This window comes from Agelaius tricolor, unplaced genomic scaffold, assembly GCF_023055355.1.
Source record: "Agelaius tricolor isolate 1412-34295 unplaced genomic scaffold, bAgeTri1.0.p SCAF_26, whole genome shotgun sequence".
Taxonomy (NCBI): domain Eukaryota; kingdom Metazoa; phylum Chordata; class Aves; order Passeriformes; family Icteridae; genus Agelaius; species Agelaius tricolor.
Genome location: NW_027269286.1, coordinates 1,488,552 through 1,511,159, shown reverse-complemented (window position 1 = coordinate 1,511,159; position 22,608 = coordinate 1,488,552). Strand labels below are relative to the sequence as shown.

The 22,608-nt window shown below is 43.1% G+C and overlaps 1 protein-coding gene across 1 annotated transcript in view; it reads left to right on the top strand.

The window, feature by feature from the left end:
* Positions 1 to 22,608, top strand: part of SMAD9 (SMAD family member 9) — a 43,787-nt gene that overhangs the window by 12,859 nt on the left and 8,320 nt on the right. The window contains exons 2-6 of the mRNA XM_071448272.1: positions 2,003 to 2,634; positions 9,046 to 9,303; positions 12,048 to 12,185; positions 13,984 to 14,205; positions 18,424 to 18,680. Of these exons, the coding sequence (XP_071304373.1) occupies positions 2,223 to 2,634; positions 9,046 to 9,303; positions 12,048 to 12,185; positions 13,984 to 14,205; positions 18,424 to 18,680 (1,287 nt within the window). The 5' untranslated portion in view covers positions 2,003 to 2,222. The remainder of the gene's footprint in view (positions 1 to 2,002; positions 2,635 to 9,045; positions 9,304 to 12,047; positions 12,186 to 13,983; positions 14,206 to 18,423; positions 18,681 to 22,608) is intronic.

Sequence of the window (22,608 nt, the reverse complement as noted above, 5' to 3'; positions counted from 1 at the left end):
CTAAATACTCCAGGTCATTGGACTTCTACTAATATAGAGGAGAGAAAAAAAATCTGGAATCTGAATGTTCTTTTTGTATGGTGGGACAGGTTTCCACAGTCCCGTGGAATTGATCTTTGACTGATGAAGGGCATGAGTGATGGGGTTTCTGCCGTGCTCTGTCAAGAGCCCCTCTTGACAGTTGGGGACAAATGGACACACACATAAGTTGATAATGTAGAAATTGCAGAAGCCAGAGCTCAGTGCTCTGGTGGGTGCCTGAAGCAAGGTGTGCCTGTTCTGCTTTCCTGTTTTGTAGTTCCTTTGTGCATGTTTTTATGGTGCTTGGCATATGAAAGTCTTGGGGGAAGAGCAGCTGCTGCCAAAGAGTTGCTTTCATGATTTCTCTTCTGTGGGGCCAAGTTCTTCCATCCTCCTAGTGCAGTGCAAGGCTTTTGGGACTTTGAGCTCCTTCCCCCACCACTGCTGCTGTTGTGGAGGAAGGGAAAAAGCTTGTTATGTTTCCATGTATCTGCATTTCTCAGTGATGGGCATCTCTCAAAGGGAAATGCAGTGGGGCATAGGGATGGGCATGAGAACAAAACAGAAGAGCTGGGAGAAAAACAGCTCTAGGCAGTCCTTGGTCCTCAGTAAACATCACAGCCTGTCCAAGAGGCTGTGCTGCCCTGGGCCATGTATGCTCACACTGCAGCATGCTCCAGAGCTCCGTGGCGCCGAGGGTATCCAAGTATGCCAAAGAACCGGTACTTGGGATTGGCCTCCTGCCTCACTGTGTTGTACCTATGCCTGCACACAGTGTCCCCAGGTGCCCTCTGAACTCTTACAAGACCTGTATATTCAAGGAAATTGCACAAAACATGGTTTATGAAGCTCTGCCGCTCCCTGTGCTGGGCAATATCTGTCTCCCCAGTGGCTGCATCTAAGTGGTGCTGAGGACTGGGAGCAGGCCTTTATTGGTGGGGCAAAAAGGTCCACAGAGGTGGACAAGGGCAGTCATGGAGCTGCTGCTCTCCAAATGGAGAGGCATCCATTTGGAAGCTGACCCCATAGTTTGTTTTAAGTGGCCTCTGTGTAGTTCAGACTTTTTGGACTTGCTTTGCACAGGGGGTCCATGAAATATATTTAAAGCAGTAAATAGCTTGACATACAAGGACATTTTTTCCTCAGAGTTCCAGTCAGTGGAAATATGTAATTTTCAGCTAAAATTAGACTGGCTCCAGCTATACGAGAAAAAAAAAAACGCAAAAGCCCTCAAGAGCTAAACTCTTTCTCTTGGACTTTGTCAGATGTAGCAACTCCTAGCAAAAATAACTCAGGATCCATCCTCTCAGGATCCATCCAGCACAAACTGTCCAAAAGTCTATGATTTGGATCCAGAAAGCTGTGAACTGTTGATGAGAGAGAAACAGACTGTATAGGCAAAAAAGACTTTTCTCTTCCATGTAAGAAAATATAAATAAGTTTAGAGAATACTAATAAATATTTCAAAAGCCTTAAATGAAATCTAGGAGAAGTTTAAATTAATTTTGCAGTTAATATTTTACAACTCTTGTCAGTACAGTGAGATTGTAGTGGCAGAGAGCAAGTTGAAATCAGAACAGTGTTCTACTCATTGCTTCCATAGAATTTGATATCACAGATTTATTTTCATAGAAGAGGATTGAGCTGAACCTACAGCTACCAGCCTATAAAAAAGAGGGTAAATTTTATTTTGTACTAATAATAATCTTAGTCCTGCAACCATTTGCCTGGTGCATTAAACTCTAAACACAAGTTGAAGTGACTGGATACTTTACAATTTCCATGAAATCCCCAACTCTAAAATGAGTGGAGTGGATAGTGTGGAAGAGAGGCTTGGGCCCAAAATAAACATTAAAAACCAAACAGAAAACCACTGAAAATTAACTACACATTTTGAATGATTTCTCTTTCAAAACGTTTTATTGAAGGAACAATGGAAATAGTGTGTGAAGCCTAACCATGTATTGTGTTGCTGTTCCAGGCTTCATCAGCAGTTTCTTGATGTTTGGAAAGTTCTGAGACCCACCCTGTTGGACTACTTGTGCCTAAGACTACAAAAACATACGTGTGAAAGAACCTCTCTTCCTTCATTCCACTGAAGGAAGTGTCCATCACAGCACTGTGGAAACGCCTTGCACGCCTTGCAAAGCAGGAGAACAGTTTGTGCTTCCCTTGACGTTCGTGCACAATCTCTGCTTCTTATGCACTCCAGCACCCCTATCAGCTCCTTGTTCTCCTTCACCAGCCCTGCAGTGAAAAGGCTGCTGGGCTGGAAACAAGGAGATGAAGAAGAAAAGTGGGCAGAAAAAGCTGTTGATTCCTTGGTGAAGAAGTTAAAGAAGAAAAAAGGAGCCATGGAAGAACTGGAGAGGGCTCTGAGCTGCCCGGGTCAGCCCAGTAAGTGCGTCACGATCCCACGTTCCTTGGACGGGCGGCTGCAGGTGTCCCACCGCAAGGGGCTTCCCCATGTCATATACTGCAGAGTGTGGCGCTGGCCTGACTTACAATCTCACCATGAATTGAAACCACTGGAATGTTGTGAGTTCCCTTTTGGCTCAAAACAGAAAGAAGTGTGCATCAACCCCTACCATTACCGGCGGGTGGAAACCCCAGGTAATTATGTCATCTGCATATGATTCGCATCTCTGCGTTAGCTCTTGCTCCGGCAGGTCTAGTCTTGGTGCATCCTACAGCAGTGCTCTGAAATGTGAAAAGGCAGGTTCCATCTGATGGAAGGATCTTGGGTCTTACCCTGCCTGCTGCTATCATAGCTCTGGCAGCCAGGACTAGGGAGGGAGCAAGAGCCCCTCTACCGTTGGGGTCTGAGTCCCGTCGGACCCCTGAGGGCACCCGGATCTTGTCCAAGGTGCTGAAAGCATCTTCCTCTCCCTGGACGTGGGTGCTGAATCCTCCCTGTCTGAACTGGTTTGCATGAAGTCTGGGCACCAGCCTGGCCTCACCACCATGGTGAGATTTATGTCTCACTGAAAACCAACAGTTGATTCATTAAGCCCCAGGAAACACTAGCTCTCTCTTTAAAGATAAGAGTTGCAGTAAAATGGCATATTTTGCAGTGAATACGAAACCAGGTCAGTTGATTCTTCCTAAAATACCTGGTGGACTGCCTTAAGTGGGATTTACTTACCTAAATGGAGAGTTTATGTGAAATAAATCCATCAGGTTCCCATAAAACTTTGACATTTTCTACTGATAACCCTCTTTGGACTGCACTAAAAACTTATGACCTCACTGAAAGGTCATTTAATTGGGCTTTATGTCAATGAAACAGCTGTTAAAAAATTGTAGTGTTCAGTGTTGACTTCTATAAGGGATCTTGGAAGACAGGGCTGGCAAAGGTCTTGAGCAGTCATCCCGTTTTCCTCTGCCCAGACTCCTGAACCAAACGAAATTACCAGGTACGTTCCTGACAGATATTTCCTAATAAGCTCTAAAAATCCCATGTGATTAAGGCTCTACAACCTCCCCAGGCAAGTGAAGCTATTGCTTTTCTATCCTTACAGTTCAAAATGATTTCTAATATCTAACCTAGCTCTCCCTTACTGCCAAAAATCATGGTAATTTAATTTACTAATGGATACGGTTGGTAAGTGTATACTTTTTATTCTGAGATTACTCCTTGTCTGGCATGAATTTTACTCTGAGGTGACATTCGGATCAGATAAGTGAACCGTGGGATGTTTCTTTTCCCACAGATGAAATAAGGGAAAGACATTTGCTAACATTTGTTAAACACCAGGGGCTGCTTCCTCTTCTGATAATCCTTCCAGTGCAGCAGAGCTGTCATTGTGAAGGTGTATCCAGTCTGCTATAAACATTGTCAAAACTTTTATATTTTATAGCTACACTGAGTGGCGCTTGTTGTCAACAGTTTTCGGTGGAAAAAGCTGATCTCACGCCTTGCTAAAGTAAACTTTTCAATAATTTAAGAAAAGATGCTCATAAAATATCCCATTTTTTGGTTTATTGCACTTCTTTATTTGCAGGCTGCAGTCTTTCGTGTCTTATTTCTTCTGGTGTAACTTTGGTGCAGTTAATGGAGTCTCCTCAAAGCTGACAGCACTGAACAGTGCTGATTTCAACCCTGGTTTTCTCATCTGTTCAGTGCCAGCTAACACTGCTAATGGAATAGTCCAGCAGCTGCTAAATGGCTGCCAAAGCTTGTTGTTCTGATCCTGAAACTCAGAAGCTTTCAGCTGTGAACATGTCTCTATTGTCTGTCTGTGCAGCAGACTGGCAGTATCTGTGCTAGTAAAGTAGAAGGGGACAAGGTGCAGGTCTGGGTACTACTGAATTGGTAACATGATCCCAGGAACAGCTTTCACCCATGTGGACTTGTGTGGACTAGCAGCTCTCAGAGTGCAGAGTTAGCCCACAGGAGGGACTTTGGGCACTTTGGACTTGGCCAACTTGTTCTGGAGGTGAAAGTGAGTGCAAATGTGAGCTGTGCTGTACCAGTTCTCCATAGGACCCAGGAATTGCTCTCAGGCTGTTGTATTCACTCCTACAACTCTGCTTACAGGCACAACTCAGAAGCTTAAGCTCACAGCCATAGTATATATTTGTACAGTATAGCAGAGTGCAACCCACTCGGATGCTCTGGGGCAGCAGCAGGAGAGAGAACTTGCACCACTGCAAGTGGTGCAATGCAGCTCCAGTTAGAAAGCAGTGCTGCAAGGAGGTGTTGGCAAGGCAAGAGAACAAATGAGCTTCATGAGAAAGTGGCAGCAGTGAGATCACCACAGAAAAGGCTGGGAGTGGTTGATTTAGGTGCCAGTCTGTTTAAACAACAGTCCTCTTTTAACTTCAGGAAATCTGCATCTTGGCTGTTAGTGATTTTAGTTTTATATGAGATTCTCTGAGTTTCATCCTCTGGTGCTAAAGAATCCCTCACTGAATAAGTCAACACTGTATTTTTTATAATCCACATACCAGCATTAATTTCATACGAATGTCCACCCTTTTGGGGATCATTTTCCATCACTGCAGTCTTTGTTGCTGAGTCAACCACTCCATGACCAGATCCACTAACTTCAATCCAGAATGAATGAGCTGTGTCAAAGATGGGAGGGCCTCATCCTTTCTTTGACAGCCTGGCAAATCCTCTGTTACTAGAGTACAGCTTTGAAATCTGGTCAGAGATCTGGTCAGAGCCTGTGTCCTCAGGCTGCCCAGTCCCATTTTAGGCTCTGCTACTGAAACTGCACAGATTACACATGGCTTTTATTGCTGCTACAACTATTCCTGGCAGATTTCTTCTCAGGTCTGCTGAATAGCAGGTGCCACTTAGGAAAAAAAAAGCAGAAAATATTTCCTCTATGTGTGCAACATCCCACTGCAGAGAGGAGATGGCCACCTAATCTGAAAGAGGTAGGTATGTTGGTTATGCTCTGCTTCCCCCTTCATTGTTGCCTTTGAAGAGCTTCTCAGTGGTTTGTTGACCAGACCAGAGCTTTTCTCTGGTTTGTTGTCAGCAGAAGCTGCCTAAACATGTACCCTATCGTTTTTATAAGAGATCATTCATATGTAAGTACTGTAAATTTGAGGGTGCACCATTGCTGTGGACAGGAGAATTTTTGACTTAGACTAACTGACTGCTTTCATGAAGCCTGAGTGGGACTAAGATGTGATAGCCTGCAGGGTGGAAGACCATCTGATGGCTTCACTGTTGGTCGTGTGTTTGGGAGTAGCCATGGGCACAGGGAAGAGATGGATCTCACTGGAGAGTGGTCTCCAAAAGTAGTAAACTATGCGGAGATGGATTAATGTGTGAGAAATCGCAGTGTGGATGTTGTACCTTAAATTAAAATGAGGCACAGAAGTTTGCTTGCTAGCATCTGAAGTCACAGGCACAGCCAGGTTCCCAGCAAGAACTGTTTAAGCTAAAGGGAATGGGAGAAAGGTATGAAAAGCAGTGGCAGGACTTAGGACATGACCATATTTGTCTTCAGTTGAACAAAGATCATCAACACTTGAGCATGCATAGAAGGGAGAATCCACCTCTGGCTCTTGGTGGACAGTAGCACATAGAAGAAAAGGGCCCCAATGAGTGGAGAAAATGTGGGTAATTTATGAGGACAGACAGGTGCCAACACATTCAGTTACTCAGTTTTATGCCTCTGGTCACACTTCCTTCAGAGTGGTTGAGCCCTGGAGAGTGACATGTTACTGAAAGAACAAGGAGAACGAGGCCCTGGGGGATACTCTTAGCCACAAACAAGAACATCTCGGAATGCCTCCCCACCACAGAGCCTTTATCCCTCTAGGCAGTCACAGAACAGTCAGTGGAAAGAGTGAGTGAGGTGGCAAACAAACTGTTCAGCAGAGCAGAAATTAAGAGTGCCATGGTCAGAGCTGGGAAGGAGTTCAAGGCTTGAAAATTCTTCCTGCTGACTCACTCAAGGCAAATCAAAGGCTTTCCCTGGCAAGCGCTGTTCACACATCCGGATTCTCAGCTTTCATTTAGAGAAGGAGTTGAGTTCTCACAGGGCTGAAGGAAGCAGCTCCCTCAGCTGTGGTGCCCACAGTCAGCCTCTCAACACTGCAGGACATTGCTGCACACAGCTGCCCCTTGCTCAGCACCTCTGCTGGGTGCAAAGGGATCTCCAGCTCCTCATTTTTGAAGGCTGTTGGTCAGAGCTGGCTGATCAGCATCAGACCTGACAAGCATCATACCAGTTTCATGGAGCTGCTGTGAAAAACTCCAGAAGCAACAAAGGAAAACTCCAGAAGCAGCAACAGCTCACAGCCTGGAGCTGTTCACAGGAGCATGGGATGGGAGGAATACAGCTCACCAAAACTATATCTACAGTGATGGTATTGGTCTTGTCCCAATATATAGCAGTTAAAGAGTTTATTCCTCTCCACTGGCTGTTAAGAGATGCACAGGGGACTGGGCAGTGCATTCCAGATGTGAATACTTGTATTGCCTGTATGAGTCCTACCTGGATGTTTAAAGCTAAAAGAACAGTAAAGAAGCAAAAAAACCTTTCTCTACCAAATGACTTAAGAAAGTGGCAGCAGACTCTTCATGCCACAAATAGGGGCATATGAGAGACAGAAGGAAAGAAAATAGTCTCCAGAGCACCAATCCTTGTCCTGGCCAGAGGCTAATTAGCAATGCATTGGGCCAGAGAACCATGTATGTGTGGTGTCTTAACAGGTATGCCAGTGCCTGTGTTTCCGGGCAGAGGAGAAGATAACTTCTGCAGTGAACTCCCTGCCATCAGTCCAATCTTTTGCAGTGTTAGGGCTCAGTTCTTCAGGTCATGGGTGACCAGCAGATTCCCAGTGGTATATTCCAGTGGGTGGGCAGACAAGTTGTTTAACCCTGCCTCTACTGCAGCATGGTGCTACATTGAGCAAGAAGCTGTGAACCCATTGTTGGTACCAGGCACTGTAAATGCCCCAGCTCTCTGAGCAGCTGATTTGAATGTGAATTCCAAGCAGAGTTCCTACAGCCTCTTCTCATGCACATGTTTTGCATTATCTATACATTATTTGCTTTATTCAATAGCAATTTTTCCACTCTTTCATTAAGCTGGATAAATGAGAGTTTGCTATAATTAAAAGTTGTTAGCTAACCTACCTAAAAATAATTTGCCTTACATAGATGGTTTTTTGGCCCAAGCAATATGTTAAAACATGTTCAAACTGTATATTCCCATCAACATTTAAAAACAAGAGTGTACATTGCTATTTGTTTCCATAAACTAGTAAGGATAGACTGGAAGATGATGTGCTGCTGGGTTTTAGGCCAGAGGAACTCTGGATACTAGGTCAGTCAATACAAGCCTGCTGAATTGTCCCTGATGCTGGGACAATTCATCCTTCTCACAATAACTCAAATTGCCTCCTTATCTTCTTTGGTGGCTTTTAGATCTGCATGATACCAACCGGGAATTTGTTCCCCCTACCTGTGTTGAAAGCCTTAACTAAGATAATTAGGCATTATATGAGCTAGTAATTAACAGAGAAATCTTGGGGTACAGGAATCACCCATTGTAGTAGGGGCTGCTCTTCCCACCAAGGACTATGGAAGACACAGTTAAAGCTTCAGGTTGAACTCTCATATTGAAAATTATTCAGCAAGCCTCCTTGTGTTCCAGCCTAGGGACTGCATCTTCATAGGTATCTCACTATTCAAGATTTTGAAGGTATTTTGAGTCTTAATTCTACTCTTGCTTCTCATGTCAGAATCCAAAGTAATTTGGATCAGTTTTGGGTTTCTCAAAGGGGCAATGCTGTTAGCAGCACTGACAGTGTGAGATGAAAATGGAGTTTGTGGATAGGCAATATCTTCTACTAGACTAATTTTTAAATGGGTTAATTTGGATTTCATTTTCTGGCCCTCATTTTTCATGTCTTAAATACCAACTACTGATATATGCCTTCTTACGCTAGATCTTTTCTAACTATATTGCAAGACCCAAATTGATATTGCTGCAATGTTTGAATTGCCATTTAAATTTCCTTTCAAAGATCCCACTGTCTGTCTGGCAGCATTTTCAAGTACCTGACGACATTTTAGATCTGGTGTCTGGCCTCAGGTCTCTACTTCTTTTTGCCCATCTGTAACATGCTGGTAGTAAAATATGTAGTGTATTGTAGAGCACTATTAATTGTTATTACACTTGGCTGTGAATTTGGCACATCCTGGTGATAATATTTAGAAAACTTATGATGTGTTCAGTTTTTGAAGAAGGGAGGAATAGGTAATTTTGAAAGGGAGAGATGTGCTGTATTTATGAATTTTATGGTACTTTGCTCAAGTCAAGATTCCTTATTTTGCATGTGGAACTGCTGTAACTGGCTGCAGATCTGGAGAAAAATGTCCAAGAATTCAGCTTTTGATTCTTGGGTTTGGACAGGTTTGTTACTCTTCAATGACTTGTATGCAGACATCAATATTTGAGACGCATGGAATATGCCTCTTTTTAACTTACAACAAGATATACTTTCAAGAACACAGCTTTAACCATTTTTTTCTGCTGTTTTTGTTTCCAGTCCTACCTCCTGTACTTGTTCCAAGACACAGTGAATTTAACCCTCACCTCAGCCTCCTTGCCAAGTTTCGAAACACTTCTCTGCACAGCGAGCCACTGATGCCGCACAATGCCACTTACCCGGATTCTTTCCAGCATCCTCCATGCACCCCTTTCCCATCATCCCCCAGCCACATGTTCTCCCAGTCACCTAACAGCATCAGCTACCCCAACTCGCCAGAAAGCTCTTCTGGACCAGGAAGTCCCTATCAGCTCACAGGTAAGAATGAGCTTTGGGACACCCTCACTGAGGCATTTGAGGGTTGTGACAGGGCCTGGGGCCAGGTGACAATTCTGTGCTCCCCCACAGACTGTAGCTGCAGATTGAACTGTTGGATAGAATGGACTTGGAATGTGATTTCTCGTGACTGTCTCCCATATACTGTCTCTCAGTACTTCTGACAGATGCTCAAGAGATTGAGAACTGTAGTTGTCCTGCTCCTAGAAGTGCCTGGGTGTGATGTCATGATTACTCTGGGGAAAAAACTGAAGAGAGAAGCAGGTGTGGCAGAAAAGAGCACTTGCAAGACCTAAGTTAGGGACCTAGGATGGTCAGGGTCAGAACCTTTAGAAACTCCATCAAGGAGAGAGGATAAAATGACGACACTCGTGTGCAGAAAGCTTTTTAAGTTTATGGGAATCCTACTGACTGTATAAATTTCAGAACATTAAGGTGTTTAACAATCTGGCCAACACTTGGAAAAGTCACAGCAAGTTCCTGTGACTTTGGAACATGTTCCACAGTTCTGAGATTAACAGGCTTATATCACTCAGATTGTTTGTGTTGTGAACTCCTGACTTAGTACAGCTCTAGTTACCTGAAAATTTAACTGTGCTTTTGCTGCTAATGCAACACAGTTAAGAGCTAGTTTTAATATCAAAACACGGTTCAGATTCACTTCAGCACTTTAACTTTCAAGCAGTTTCGGTTATGTCAGCTTTTTCACAAAGATGAATTCAGGTCAGAATCTTGTAATTTAAGATTTTAGCATCTTAACTATGAAGCATTTAAATTCAGGTCCTTAATGATATGCCTATTTCATTATAAGAAAGAAGTTTATTTTACAAGGTTTTTGTAGCATTTGAACTTCCTTTTAAATTGAATACTTTCAACACAGTATGATGTTTTTCCTTCCCTCTTCATTCATTGAATGTGCCTTCATTCATTTCTTCTCTAGATCTCTATTTCTGATTATATCATATTTAGCAACACTGAAACATTTCATCAAGTAGCAAGACTTGTTTGTCTTGCCAATATTTTTCTTTCTCCTGTGTGTAACTAGGTTGGATTCAGTGGAGCTGGTCCTGACAGGTAAATCAGGCCCATTCCAGCTGTGTAATGACTCTGACTCGTGCATTTAACTGAACTTGGGACCTCTCAAAGCTACTTAATAATGGAAGTGGCTCAACCTGAGCTTCAGTATATCATAGCACATAGCATACTGATAAGCATAATTTGCATGTGTAACAATTAGGGATGGAAGGCTATCTAAAGCAAACTGGAGTTACATCAAGAACCTTGAAAGGGATTGCTGTGACCAAATACAGATGTCAGCAATGCAGTTTCTGTGTCTGATGGAATTGTCTATACTCTCCCTGTAACCAGTGGAGGAAAACAGACACTCCTAGAAAAAGATTCATTGCATCTTCTGGTATATGTCCAATACACTGTGTCTGCAGGTTCCTATTTTTCTTTAGTGGATATAAGGAGACCTAAATGTGACTAGTTTAGGAGCAGACATTAAAAATGTCCATATAACCACATGATTCTGTGATTATATTCCTTTCTGTAACTTATTTTCTCTTTCACTATTTCTTGACTCTGTTTTACTGTTTTTTTGTTGGACGGTTATGTCATCTAAGTGTTAGAAATATCATATAGTGTATGAAATTCCTAGGTCCTGAACAGTGCTTAAATAGAATAGAATAACATGGCTTACTTGGAAGATTCAGTGGTTGTCTCATGATACAGTTCTTAGTTATCCACTCCAGATCAAGTTGCTTCATTTTGAGGGCCAGACAACAGACCCCAAACACAAGAGGGAATTTCAGTCTGGAACCAAGTTAAACCCTTCTTAGAGAGGCCCTTGGTCCTGCAAGCTCGTATATGGCTATAATTTTCATATAAGCTCATTGAGTTTCTGTTCAAATGAGGCAAAACTACACACTTTTAGTGCTTATGCACTGAATGTTGTCATTTTATAATATGAAAATGAATTCCTTTTTAATTTGGCTTTCTAAAGCCTCCAACCTTTCTGGATAATCCCCACTGCAGAGTCACCTTCTGTTTTCTAGCTCATGTTGCTGTAAATGAAACAAATCAGGAGCTGAGCAGTTGTGACTTGATACTTTTCCTCCCAATGTTTTCATGACATCTATTGCTCTTTGATGGGAGACTGAACAAACCAGGAGAGGGACACACTTCCCTTGTAGGACGGGGGAAAAAGACAAGTCTGGAGGGAGTTTTGTCAAGTCTGGTTTCTAAAGCTTTCCATAAGCTTTTTTTACATATTATGAAGAAAGAGAGCTTTCTCCCAGAGGATGAAATAAAGTTAGTTTCTGCTCTTAAATGGTCCTCCACAAGTTTTAAATTAAAGACAGAATTCTGGAAATAACAGATGAAACTGCATTACTTTCTTAGGGTAACAACCAGTATTAACAGAGAACTTGATTTTACATGGGTCTAGGCCTGAGGCACTGTTGTGACCATCCCTCTCTCTTTCAAGCACTGCATGTCCAACATGACAGCTTTTCCTTCCCATCTTTGCTGAACATGCAATGGTCTTAATACAGAGACTGAAGGGAAGTCAGATTCAGATTTGTGCTTTTTCCAGTCTTCTCAAGCCAAACAGTACTGAAGTGGTAAAATACTCACCAGGAAAAAAACAGGAGGAATTTACCAACATACTGACTTAGGTGTCTTTCTTCCTTTCTTTCTCCTTTCTTTTTTCTTTCTTTCTGTAGTGGAAACTCCACCTCCGCCCTACCATGCAAGAGAGCCTCCAGGAATCCACAATGGACGGTCAATGGATGCAATAGCTGAAAGTCAGCTAGTGTTGTCTTTGCCCAATGGAGGTAAATCTGCCGATGGAGAAGCTGAAAGTAAATACCATTTGTACTATTCTTTAAGTAAAAACTTTTAAGAAAAAAAAATGTTTTAAAAAATTGTTATTTGCACATGAAGGGTTAGTGATCTGTAATAATAAGTTTCAGTCAGTTTTGCAGTAAGGCTGTGTGCTAGACCCATCCATTAGCTAGCCGGAGAGGTTGATGTAATATTTCCATGAATTATGTGCAAAGTTACAGAGTTTAGACCTTATTTGCATCAATGGACTATTACAGTTAAAAAGCTGTTAATGCAAGCAAACACTGTTATCTACATTGTAAAGATAAACATATCAAATCAGGGATGGTGGGGCAATATAAAACACAAAAGCGTTATCAATATCAGAACTCATTTCTTTATCACCTTCAGCTCTAGGTTTCAAGTACTTTAAAGCCTTATGGCAGGGGCCTTTTTACTGCCATCTTTGTATAAATGTTACGGTTCTGGCTGGCTAGAAAAGGAAAGGACATGTTCTAGTGGAGTACAAAGATATTTTGACAGAACTCCAAAGTCTTTGTTGTCTTATAAGAATTCTTTAGTGGGAGAGGCATTAATGGTCAAAGAAGGGTCTGGGGTCCTGCTTGCACCCCTCAAACAACTTGATGACCTCTCCTCTTGATGGCCTTTCCTACCTTTGGGCTAGTACTGGCTAGTGCTAATGCCCCCACCATTGAGAGCCCGTTGCTGCAGAGTAGGAAGGGGAAATGGAATTCCTCTGCTGGCTTTTGCTTTGGCTTCCTGCTACTGCAATGAAAAATCACTGTTGTTCTTTTAGTCCATCATATTGTGTTCCTAAAGAAGTGTTATTTCTAGAATGAGGACTGAGCACTGCACACACATGCACATTTAAAAAATATCGCCAGCCTTCTGAAACAGTGAGGAGTGTGTATTTAGCATGGAACTGGAGCAGAAGGAATGTGAGGGGATAGTGCTAATTACGGATGGGGACACAGAATGGCTGGATAATAACAAGTTATCAGACACCAATACTTATAAATAAACTGTCAAGCTAGTTTAATCTCTTTATCACAGCCTACCATCCCTGATCACTATCCTAGTGAATATTAGTTGGAAGTTTATTAGAGGTTATGCACAGAGGTGCTCTGGGGGCAGGCGGGCTCACATGCCTGTGGTGAGCAGGCAGGATAAAGTTTCCTACTAATTCCTGTAGGACAAATGAGGCTCAGAGATTCTGTTACATTTTTGAATCTTTCTCTGTCTCTGACTTAGAAAACCTGAGCAGGGATATATCCAAAAGAAATGACCTTGCTGACATTTCTGCTTACAGTTCCACATGGAAACGGAAAGCCTGAAAGCGTGCAAAAATTGGAGTGATTTATTACTTCTGAACTCCAGAGTTTGGTATTAGGCTGAAGGCCTAATACCAAAAACTTGGCTCAGTTTTGACTTGCTTTGAGCCCATCTGTCATCCCTATCTCCTGCTGGTGTGCAGAGCAGATGTATCCCTTACTATTTTCAGTGTATAGTTCGGGCCCCAGTTCAGCAAGGACTGTCAGTATGGTTGATTTAATGCAGTGGAGTTTCCCACTTTTAAGAAGAAGTGGGGCTCCTCGAGGCTTAGAGTTAAGCTGATGCACCAACCTTTTGCATGTTTGGTACTTCAGTCATAAAATCAAGAAGCAATGGAGCTTCTGTTGGGATAAAGTATGACATAAGTGACTGTTTAGATAAGAGATGGGGGGCTGAGAGTGGGAGGGAATGAAAGAAAACAGAGAAAGATTGTTTAAAAAATATGCTGTAACCTGAGCAGCTTCCTAATTTTATCTCCTACAGACTTTCGGCCTGTTTGTTATGAGGAACCCCAACATTGGTGCTCAGTTGCCTACTATGAACTCAACAACCGGGTAGGGGAGACTTTCCAGGCCTCCTCTAGAAGTATCCTTATAGATGGATTTACAGATCCTTCAAATAACAAAAACAGGTTCTGCCTGGGTCTGCTCTCAAATGTAAACCGCAATTCTACTATAGAAAACACCAGGAGACACATAGGAAAAGGTAAGAGGAAATCCCCTCTCCTCAGGAATAATATTCAGAGCTCAGACGATCCATGCATTGCATGAACAAACCTATCTGATTCATCAGATGTGCTTGTCTTAAAATCAGACCTTTGACATCTGAAATAGAAGAAAAGCAATGGATTCTTTTCTGACTGGATAACAATCAACAGAGTAACTCCTTACAAAGGCTATTTACTTGGCCAGCAAAGAGAAAAATGTTGTTTATAGTTGTGTGTTCTAATTTAGCAGTATGTATTTTCATTTTATTTATTAGAGCTTCTGGCAACTGGGAATATTGCCATTTAAATGCCACTAAAAGGATAATTGCTGGTGCCTCAGGGCTGCTTCTCCTCCCACCAAATAACAAAGGGAGATGGATGAAACACTTAGTAGTTGAGTTACTTAGCTGAAGAACTCTGGTGGAATTGTGTTTGCTGCTTTCCCTTCCCCCCCACCTCCCACCAATCTGATTCCCTGCTTTGTCAGCTTTTCACCGGTAAAACTAAGGTTTGTATTCTCCCACCAGCAGCTGCTGGTGCAGCTCTGTGTGCTCCAGCTCTGGTGTACATATACCCTCAGCATGCAATGTGACATGCTGCTGGGGCCAAGCACGAGGAGACCACACCTGGACACACATGGCCACACACACTCTGTCCCAGCTCCCCAGGGCTGTGTAGGGTTTGATATTCCCCCAGAACTTACTGTTGTTTGTGGTGGTGAGTCAGAAGCCCTGTGCCAGCCACTTCTCCATGCAGATGAAGCTTCGCCTGTTCTGGTACATCCAGTCTAGACTCATTATCTTGCCAACCCAGCCTCTCACCAGTAGCTGCCTGGGAATGCATTTCCCACTGGGCTAATTAACTCTAATTGTTCCACTCCTATTATCTTGTCAACCTCACCTCATTTCCCAGGCCTAGAGCAATATTTTAATTGGCTCTTGATAGTCTAGTGTTGAATGACTGAATACAAGGAAGCTCTGAGACAAATGTGATACATTTTTTGCAAACAGCAGTGAACCTGAAGGCTGGAGCAGGCAATGCTGTGCTAAGCTCTTGCACTTTTCCCCAGAATGAAAAACACTTTTGTTGCAGATGCTACAAGTGTGTGCCTTAGTGGTTTGTTGTGTGGAGTGCAAATGTGTTGTACATCTAATTCTAACTTACTTAGAAAATAAAGCAAAGCTTTACATCCTATCAGTGTAGGCTGTCAGAGGGATGTAGATCAAAGCCGAACCTGGCCCCAAAAGAAGAATGACAAAAGATCCCAGCTGTCATTTGGCAATGTGACAGTCTGTGACTTTCTGCCCCCAAAAGGTGAGGAGACAGAACAGAAATAAAGTTAGGTAAATGCTAATGGTCTTTATCCATTTAAATGTGAAGATCTGTCTTAATTGATTAGAAGTCCTTTAAAGTCCTACACTAGGAATGTGCCCAAGGGAAGGGAGCAGATTGCCCAGAGAGGAGCTTAATATATCAGAGATCCTTAATTTTACTGCTCTTCCCTGTTTATGCAAATCCTAAAAAAACATATACAAGTGGAATAGAAGTGGCACCAGTGCAGGCCTGCAGAAGAGCACAGAGCAGCTCCAGAAGCGTATAGTTCAAAGGCATGGTGGACAGATGAAAGCTGCTGAAATGGATACAATTGTCACATGTTAACACTGGAGAAAAAAGAGTGAGTAAACAAGATTAGCTCAGTAGGATAAGGATATGTGATTGAATTGTCATCTAGAGTATCAGCATGAAACCATTTCCTGGAAATACCACATCAAAGCTAAAAACAATCCAGAACACAATGCAACATATATGAGCAATTGGACCTGTTTCAGCAGTCAGACTTCAAGGACAAAAAAGTAACTTTTGATCAGTGTCAAAAAGATGTGGATGCTTGGAGACTGCTGAATTTTCAGTTTCTGCAAAGGCAATGAAATACCACTAAAACATATGGACCTTTGATTTGGTCTTCTACAAATATGTATTTAGCTGCTTGATTTCCTTTAGGGTGCTTTCCTCTGGTGAATGAGTACTAGAATAATAAGAATACACACTGATCAGTGTTGTATTTACTGCTTTTAAAAAGTTCACAAGAAGAAAACAATTTGTAACCTCTCTGCTTTCAGAAGTGGCATTGATGTTTTTGTTATTGTAGCACAATGTTTGGGCAATGCCTTTGAAAGCATTCATTTTTTCTCAGAAAATGGGTTACTTAATATACTTTGAAAACTCAGCCTTTAAAATTTTTCACCTTAGCATCCCCTGTGGTGACCCTCAGTCAGTAGCTTCTCCTGAAGATTTGAAATGTGGTGCACATTTACGTCCTAATTCTTCTCTCCCTACCCTCTGTTCTTACTTCATCTGATTATTTCAGACAGCTATATGGACTCTATCAAGCTCCTTTCTGTCCTTCCCTTTTGCCCATTTCCATGGGAAGGAAGATCAAGTGGTAACAGTCATGGTGTGCAGCACCTCACAGTGCCTGGTGCAGTTGAAGCTGATGCTTTCCTGTCACTGCTGTTCCCAGTGCAGCACCAGAGTGTGCTCTGAGCCACAGCCCTGCCACTCACAGCTCATTTCAGATCTTGTGGGTGCTCAGAAGTCAAGTGATGGCTTGAAGACAGGTTTTAAGGTTCCCATCTGAGTCACCCTGGAAGACTATGGGAGAGTGTATTTTTTCCCAGATTCTTTTCCCACTCAACCTGCTTTCCCCTGTGCCATTCCCACTTCTGTTTAGAGGCTGGTTTTGTCCTAAGGATGTGCTGCTGCCCCTTGTTGTTAAGACTGCAGAATGATGAACAGACTGGGAATATGTAACCAGTCTGTTTGTATGAAAGACAGCAGGAATAAAACTAATTACAGCTGCATTATTAAAGCACAGTTACCAGTAGCTTTGCAGGCAGTCTACTGAGGCTCTGTGAACATTTGTGTGTGTCTGAAGAGCATGCCTAGTATTAGAGAGGAGGATTTTATTTTTATGTAGTGGTGGTTTTTACAAGATCAAAGAATTGAGTTTTTCCACCTCTCTTGGCCCTGGGAAGCATTCATTTCCCCTAATCTAGCCATGGGAAGGGTGACTGGGCATTTTCACAGGATGACTTGTCCCTTTTCAGGTTGTGGCTTCATGCTCACTTTTCAAGCAGTTTTCATGCTCACTTTTCAAGCAGACAAGGTCCCCATTGCCACACTTATACTGATAAAGATCTCACAAGATCTCACTGAAAATAAATTTTGTTTTGTTTGTTTTTAAGTTTATTAGCTGGTTCAGTTCCTCAGCCTGGACAGCAGCCCAATCCTCAGCTGTTGCTGCCAGCATGAAAGCAGGTGTGTCAGCAGGGGCAGGGAATGGGAGAGCCCTTTCAGCACCTGCACAGATTTCCATGGCATTAAGCTGGCTCTGAGCCTGCACTCTGTAGCAGATGGAGTGAATCATCTGGTCACAGTGCCTCTCGCTAGCTATCAGCTAGAGAAGGCATCTACACAGTTATTATCTTACAGATGATCCCCAAATTCAAGATTGCTGAATTAGGCTAAGATAAATTCTCCCACCAGTTCAGGTATGTTTTCATGCAAGCAGATATCCTTGGTGGATCAGAATATTTGAAGGGATAGAAGTGCTTCCATCTTAATTTCCCCAAGTCACAGTCAAAATTTGAGTTAGTATTGGTAAGTTACTTGGGCACTGAAAAGTTCTGAAGAAAATCAGTCATTTTCTTGCAAAAGGTCACTTGGAACAGGATCTGATGAGTAAGTCACATCATGTAAATGCAAATACATGGTTCTGAAGGGGCAGATAAAGCAAAATACAGAAAAGTATTTTAAGTACATGCCATGCTGTGTTTTAAATGTCTGACAATAGGATCCTGTAGTAAAACAACGGCGTACAGTGAAGTGGATCTTGGCCAGTGCGCATTTGCTTAACAGCAAAAATACATTTAGCTGTGTAATGCAATAGTGATTTTTCAGGTCTTGGGTAGTTTTGATTGATGTTTAGGATATTGTTGACATGTGTTTGATGTTTATGTATGTGTATTTTGTCATAAAGTTACTACTTTAGTACAACTATGCTGTTGGGTAGAAGTAAAGAAACCAGCACTGAGAAACAAAGATCCTGGAAGGATCCTGGGCTTGTATGCCCAAACCAGTAAAATAATTAATTACTGGCATAAAATGCGCTGTGAAAAATGGAGACATAATACATGTTACTTTTTTTTTTTTTCAAGGTGTTCATCTTTACTATGTCGGTGGAGAGGTTTATGCTGAATGTGTCAGTGACAGCAGTATTTTTGTGCAAAGCCGCAACTGTAACTACCAGCACGGTTTCCATCCAGCCACGGTCTGCAAGATCCCCAGTGGCTGCAGCCTCAAGATCTTCAACAACCAGCTCTTTGCCCAGCTTCTTGCCCAGTCAGTCAATCATGGTTTTGAAGTGGTGTATGAGCTGACCAAGATGTGTACTATTCGAATGAGCTTTGTTAAAGTAAGGATTCTTTGCTTTCTCTTACATTCTTGCTTTTGCTTTCTCTTGCATCCTTTGGTGCAAAACTAGATCGCATCAAATCTGTTCAAGGGAGGATGTAGATACCCAACTTTCGAATAGCAATTCATACTGCCTGTTTTCCAGTATTGCCTTAAACTTATAGGTGCTCAAAATCAATAGCTTTTGTGGTCAACCTGAAAATCTCTTTGATTACGAAATTTAGGTGCTCCATAGACTCTCTGTGGAAAATAGGCTGAGAATGTATGGTGGTATTCCCCCACTGATTGTTCAAAAAGCTCAACTCAGAAGAGCTCAGCAACATATAAATGTTGTAGCACATATCTTAGGCAGTTGTGATCTCTCCTATTGTTACTGGTTTGAAACAGAGCTTAATAGAGCCATTTAAAAGAATGTCCATATGTATTTAGGCTAATTTACAGTCTCACCAGTAGCACAGACTGGTATACAATGTCTTAATCAAGAAACACTGGGTCCTTCTTCATCCCTCACTGAGCTTGAAGAGAATTGTTGTTTGCCATCTGCCCAATCCCTCACAAATATCATCTTACTTTCTGATGATAGTCACTCTGGCCAGCCACACAACCAGAAGGGCTTCTTGCAAGCAGAATGGAAAGCCCAAAAGAATACTTTACCTTCCCCCTGTTATTTGAAAGAGACAAGAAGCTACCAAATGCATTACTGTTCTGATGTCCTTCATATTTGAATTTCACAGTCTGACTGCTCTGTGGGAAATCTATCAGTCTTTGTGTGACTTTCTCAAATCTTCTGAATGGCCTTCTCACCAGAACAAGATCTCTCAACTCCTTTTAGCACTTAGGATTTATTTGCATGCCTGTTGTAGCATCAGATAGTTTCCAGATGATGCTAGACCAACTTGCTATAGTGCTGCTGGGGAGAGCCGGCAGCAATGTTCAGCCTGCAAACTAGAGCTGCTCCACCATTAGAAGCTCTTGGTCCTGCTAGGTACCATAAAAATGGCTTGAGTATGTTCCTTTGTCTTGCAGATTTGTTTTTATACAAATGACTGAATTGAGGTGATTGAATTCTCATCTAAGATACCAAAAAGTGTTTGAGGCTCAAGTCCAGTTTCCTTAAGTTCTACAGAGCTGATGATTTGTGTCCTACATATCTTTCTGGTCTTTTTCTAGCCATCCTTGGGGACCCATCTTCTTAAGTCTTCAAGAGCATTAGGAGTGCCCTGTAATCTCTCCCAGGAGTCCAAGCCAAAATCTCCATGCCCACGACCATGCTGTTGCTTTGTTCTTGGGAGTGAACTGATATCTTGTTCACATACAAGCGTTAGGGCAAAAAAAAAGAAAGCAAGAAACCCAACAAACAGCATTTTCTTTAATGGAAGGCATGAATGGGCATGTTGTTTGTAAAGGCAGTGTAGCCAGTTACACAATATTTTCATTATATCAGCGATTCAGGGGCAAGCTCTTTGATGTGTTATCTGCCTCCATGCCCAGCACGGCAGCAGAAATGGTGGGGTTGATGCACTATAAAATGCTGCTGCCATATTATCACCTTGCTTTGTTGAAATAATAGCAGCTGTTATTGTGCCTCAGGCACCAGAAGACCAGTGCAAGGAGTTATTTTGAACTCTTTCCCATGACGTCTGGAAAATTGCTATGCAAATCTCATCTAGGCTCTTTCTTCCTGGCCTGCAAATACACTTCCCTTTATTCAGTCTTCCCAAAATATTTCCCTCCCAAGGAGTGAGCCCTCCTGTGTTCAGTCTGGGGTCAGGAGTGATCCTGGATGTTGGGAATGCAGTGCCAAAGGGGCCTGCTGTCTATCAGAGCCATAGTCCAAGAGAGCCCTCGTGTGCAGGGCCATGCTGTGGCTTCTCTGCTGACTCGTGTCCAGATACTGCTGGTCACCTACAGCCACAGCCCAAAGGGCTGGAGACCCTGCCTCTGACCCCACCAATGCTTGAGCTACCAGCTGGGAGGCCGGGATAGGTAGGGATCGAGATATGAGAAACTTGACAGGGCTGTGCCATCTTCTGGAGGTAGGGCATGGGACAGAGGGAGGGGAGGTCTTGTCCCCTCTGATGCCCTTTTTGTGCCCACAGAGCAGCTTAGAGGAGCTCAAATGTGGTGTATCATCAGTGAGAGCAGCTTCCATCCACTGAGCACTGCTGATAACCAAAGCAGGATGGCTCTTGCCACCTCTCCACAGGTGAAGCAGCTGAAGCACAAAGGGAAGAGATGGAGAGTTTCTCCAAGCCAAGGTCTGAACCCAGCTCAATCCCTCCCACATCTCCCCAGGTTTTGGGGCTAAGGGGAACACCCAATAGACTTGAAAGCTCAGCACTCTGGGACATGGAGCCTAGGCTGGAGAGAGCTGTTGCCCACAGGAGGAGGGAAGTGTTGGCAGAAGCAGCAGGACCCATGGGAGTACCGGTATCCTCTTCCCACCATCTGTGGAAAACACCACTGCAGCTTTGAAAGTTGTACACACTTCATTCCCTCATTAAGAGAACTCCAGCTCTGGGTTCTTCTCAGTCTTGGGGTGAAGGAGGCTACCTGCAACCCAAAAGTGATATAGAGGGAGCATCAGAGTCCTTGCCCTCCTGGCATTTCCCCTGGGGGCGCTCCAGCCAGAGACAGCATCGCTGGGAGTGTTTGGGAGTTGCCAGCAGAGGGAGATGGCCAGCCACCTGCCAGGCTCCCCCAAATCTGGCACATTGTGCTTGAATCCTGTAATTGCTGTTCCTCTAGATTTTCTGTCCTGCCTGTCAGCAAGGTGTGCCACCTCCTCTGACACTTGCTCTCCTGGCTGTGTATCTTCACTGCAGTTGAGTACCTGTGACTTCACCATCTCAGAAGTCTGACTGTGCTGGCATTTTATGCAAACAGATAGAACATCAATTTGAGGTTCTGTGAATGCAGGCTCTTTCTAGTCTGATAAATGCTCTGCAGTTCAGAAAAATGCTGTCTGTTTGGAAGTGCTCTTTGGGCTTTGGTGGGTCCATATCTTACTCTTCTGCTTTCTTTTCCCTTTTCTTCATTAATTGGCATGGATTTTACCCAGACCACTTATGGTAACATCTCATTTTAGTGTTGATCCTAGTTTTCCAGCTATCATCTAAAGAAGTAGCTGCACTGGCAGCCACAGTTGTCTGAGCTGCTCAGCACTCAAATTTTGGTGACTTTGGCAGCCATCAGTCCTAATATACCTCCATGTCCTTTTGTTGTGACAAGAATACCAACCTGCCTGCTTATCATAATGACAGGTATGACTCAGTGTCTGATCAGCATCCCAAAAATGAAGATCCTCATCCTGTAGTAGGACCATGTTTTGCACATTGCCCTATGGAAATCTGAGATCAGTTCTGCCAGTGAGACATCTGGTGAGCTGCAAGACTCTGGGCTGTGACTTGCATGCCTTGTGCTGCTGTGACGTCAGGCTGCCTACTTAGCACTGCTTAGACACTGTGCCTGCTTGAATCATAGAATATGCTGAGTTGGAAGGGATTCATCAGGATCATCAAGTCCAGCTCCTGGCCCTGCACAGCACTATCCCCAAGAATTACACCCACAAGCATTATCTGAATGCTTCTTGAACTCTGTCAGGCTTGGTGCTGTGACCACTTCCCTGGGATGCCTGTTCCAGTGCCCAGCCACCCTCTGAGAGAAAAGTCTTTTCCTAACTTAAACCTGCTCCTTGAAGCATGGGTACTTCAGGTTTTCTCTTCTCCCTGCCAGCACCCCATCCCTACCTTCTCTCAGATGCCTCATATCCCTTATCTTCCCCAAGAGAGTTGGAGAAATTACTGCAGGACTTCCCACAGCAGACAGCTGGGAACTCTTGTTGGCAAAGAGGATCATGTTCAAGGATAGAAAACCCATGGGAAATATTTATACATAGGCTAAGTATGGTACATAGGAACTGCTGGAAG